General features: G+C 39.9%; 1 protein-coding gene across 1 annotated transcript in view; it reads right to left on the bottom strand.

Annotated features, from left to right (window-relative positions):
• Window positions 1-3,492, bottom strand: part of TRAPPC12 (trafficking protein particle complex 12) — a 169,699-nt gene that overhangs the window by 74,580 nt on the left and 91,627 nt on the right. Inside the window, exon 5 of the mRNA XM_006882852.1 lies at window positions 519-631. Coding sequence (XP_006882914.1) covers window positions 519-631 — 113 coding nt within the window. The remainder of the gene's footprint in view (window positions 1-518; window positions 632-3,492) is intronic.

Below are 3,492 nucleotides of genomic sequence, written 5' to 3'. Positions count from 1 at the left end.
TGATGCATAACAAGTGAATGCAAAGACCATCGCCTGTATTAGGGGCACCTTAGTCTCCAAAGTGACATTGTTGCTTTTTAGTAATTTTTTTTTCTTCAGTACTTTTGAGAAGTCTCTGACAGCAGACTTTCCCAATGTAATTTGTCTTTTAATTTCCTGGCTGCTGGTACCAAGAGTGCTGACTGTAGAGCCAAGTAAACTGAAGCTGTTAACAATCTCAATCTCTTCAACCTGCACCTTGGGTATGTGTTCAAGATGCAATTTTCATATAAGAGAAAATTTTCCTCCTTCTCAGCCCAGTCAATACCAAACAGGGTGTGTTTTAGGATTAAAAAACCATTCACAGCCCCTAAAAATTATTTTAACAAGGACAATGAGTACATTGGTCATTTAGAGTCTGGTTTTCTTCCCTTCTGAAGAAAAATAGGTGTGAGACTTGTAAAGAAGGGAAATTAAGAGAGTATTTTCAAATCAAGTGGAGAAATTACAAAATGTGGGTATTCTGGTGAGGTCTTTACCTTGCTGCAGATGGTTTTCATTCTATGCAGTCTGTCAAGTGACTCCTGGGGACTTCCCAGATATTGCTGAAGTTCTGCATGTAAGATTCTCATTGAGAAGGGAACCATTGAGCCTGGAATAAAAATCAAAGTTTAATTTATTTGTTTGCAATGATTAAGTATGTTTTCTTGCTTTGTGCACCTTCAGGAGGTGTCTGCCAATGGCCTAAATGACCAAGTGATAGCACAATATTCAGTAAATATCTTTATTTTTCCTATAAACCATTCAATAGTTCAAGCTTATACAATACACGTTGGTTTTCTCCATAAGTCTGTATATAAAAAGGTCTAGGAAATTATCAAAGAAGGCTATCACTACTAGTTTTGCATATAACATTAAATCACAGAGTCTCCAAAAAAAAAAAAAAAAGAATGAAATAATTGTCATTCAGGAAAGACAAAATATCAGAACATCATGTATTTACTGACATTGTTTTAGTAAAGTAAGTTCAAGTAGAGTTCGCTTAAACTGAGCTCATTAAAAGAAGAATCTGTATGTAAGTGATGGATTTATATCGAGTACATTCATGGACAACTAGTAAGGAACTGGACAAAGCAGGACAAAAAGGAGGTAGTCAAACAAAGGGGCAGCACAGGCAGAAGTCCTGTGGCGGGGTGCCAGTGCCTGATTCTCCAGGGTGTCTCGGGAGGGCAAGTTCGGCCTCAGAGATGATCCAATATAGCCAGGTTGCAGTCGCCCATCACCTAGGACTGCCCTACAGGGAAGTCAAATAGCCTGTACCCCTAAAATAATGAATATGAAAACGTCCTCCCTATTGCATCACACAGAGTTAGTAAAACATTTTTCAAAATATGCCTACGTAAGTTGCCAATGTATAGTGAGGTCTAGTGATGTAGCCTGCATGGAGTTGTGCTAACCTAAGGTGGTGCTTCTCTGGCAGGTCAAATCCACCAGGAGTTCCACAGAACAAAGTTGGGGCAATCTCCTTCTGTGACGTTAACACTCTCTGAAAACCTGGAGGGTCCGTTTTGAGTGTGTGCCAACTGGATGGCAGTCAGTAAGTGTGTTGCATAAACTGCTAATATTTAGATCTTGAAAACAGTTGAGGAAATTGTCAGAAAACCAGCTGTGTAGCCCTTTCATGTCACTTAATTTCTCTGCGCTCCAATCTGTCCAACGGCCTACTCATTCATTAATTGTTGCTGAATATTCATTATTCTATCTAGGTGAGAATTTGTGGTAGTGCTTTAGCTAACTGAAAGGTCAGCACTGTAACCCACCAGCTGCTTGACAGAAGAAAGATGTGCTAGTGCGTAAAGATTTACAGCCTTGGAAATCCCACAGAGCAGTCAGAAGTTAGAATGAACTCGATGGCAGTGTTCAGGGTTTTAAGAAATACTTTTAACTTGTGATTTTATGATATTTCATGTTCTTTAATAAAGATGGAAACAAGAAAAATCCAAATATAGTAACAAAAATAAGGTAAATAAGTACAATTATTTAAGAACTATAATAGTTCCGTTGTGATTATAAATCTAGTAAGGAAGGAGATAGGAATTATTAAATTTAAAATATATGAAATTATTTTGATGACCCTAAATTTCATATTTCTGAAATGGACAGATGGTATGATTCATTTTAGCATATTGTTGTTATGTGACGTTGAGTTGCTTGCAACTCATAGCTACCCTAAGTACAAGAGCCCTAACCCTGCTCTATCCTGTACCAACCATACTGTCTCTGACACACCTACTCTCACTTACCCCAATCACTGAATCAGTCCATCTCATCAAGGGTCTTCCTCTCCTGTGCTGTTCTTCCACTCTCCCAAACTTGATGTCCTTCTCCAAGGACTAGTCCCTCCTTGCAACATGCCCAAAGTATGTCAGACAAAGCTTCAGAATCCTTGACTTCAAGGAGCACTCCGGCTTCATCCTCTCCAGGACAAACCTGTTTGTTCTCCTAGCAGTCCACGGTATATTCAACACTCTTCTCTAGCACCACAGCTCAAAGGCATCAATTCTCTTTCATCCCTATTCACTGTCCAACTCTCAGATGCATAGCACATAACTGCAATGACTATAGCCTGGATCAGGCACACCTTAGTCTCCAGCCTGACGTCGTTGCTCTTCAGTACTCTTGAGAGGTCCCTCACAGCTGACTTTCCCAGTGCAATTCATTTCTTGATTACCTGGCTGCTGGTACATAGAGTACTGATTGTGGAGTCAAGCAAACTAAAACTGTTAACAATCCGAATCTCTTGATCCATACTGCCAATTGGCCCAGTGGTGAGAATCTTTGTTTTCTTGATGTTGAGCTTCAATCCCATATAGGAGGCTTCAGTCCTTGACCTTCTGCAGCAAGAGCTTCAGGTCCTCCTCAGTTTTAGCAAGCAGAGTTGTGTCATCTGCATAATCCAAGTTGTAGGTGAATCTTCCACCAATGTTGATGCCACATTCATCCTCATACAGCACAGCATCCCTGATGATCTGTTCTGCATACATACTGAAAAGGTATGGAGACAGAATACATCCCTTGCATACACCCTTCCCAATTTTGAACCATACAGTGTCTCCTTCCTCTGTTCTGACAACTGTCTCTTGGTCCAAGTGTAGGTTTTGCATAAGCACCATCAAATGTTCTGGGATTTCCATTCTTCTCAGAGTCAGCCACAACTTGTTGTGATCCACATGGTTAAAAGCCTCTGTATAGTCAATGAAACTCAGTTAGACATTTCTCTAGTACTCTCTGCTTTCTGCCAAGATCCATCTAATATTAGTTATAATATCCCTGGTACCATGACCTCTTTTAAACTCAGCCTTGCACATATGGCAGTTCTCTGCTGACATGTTGCTCCAGTTGTTTATGGATAATTTTCAGCAGAAACTTGCTTGCATGTGATATTAATTCCTTGACAATTTTCGCACTCTGTTGGGTCACTTTTCTTTGGAATGGGAAATATCGATCTCTTCC

Source organism: Elephantulus edwardii, unplaced genomic scaffold (assembly GCF_000299155.1).
Source record: "Elephantulus edwardii isolate Elephantulus edwardi_28Jun2011 unplaced genomic scaffold, EleEdw1.0 scaffold00025, whole genome shotgun sequence".
Taxonomy (NCBI): domain Eukaryota; kingdom Metazoa; phylum Chordata; class Mammalia; order Macroscelidea; family Macroscelididae; genus Elephantulus; species Elephantulus edwardii.
This window is presented reverse-complemented; position numbering and strand designations above follow the sequence as displayed.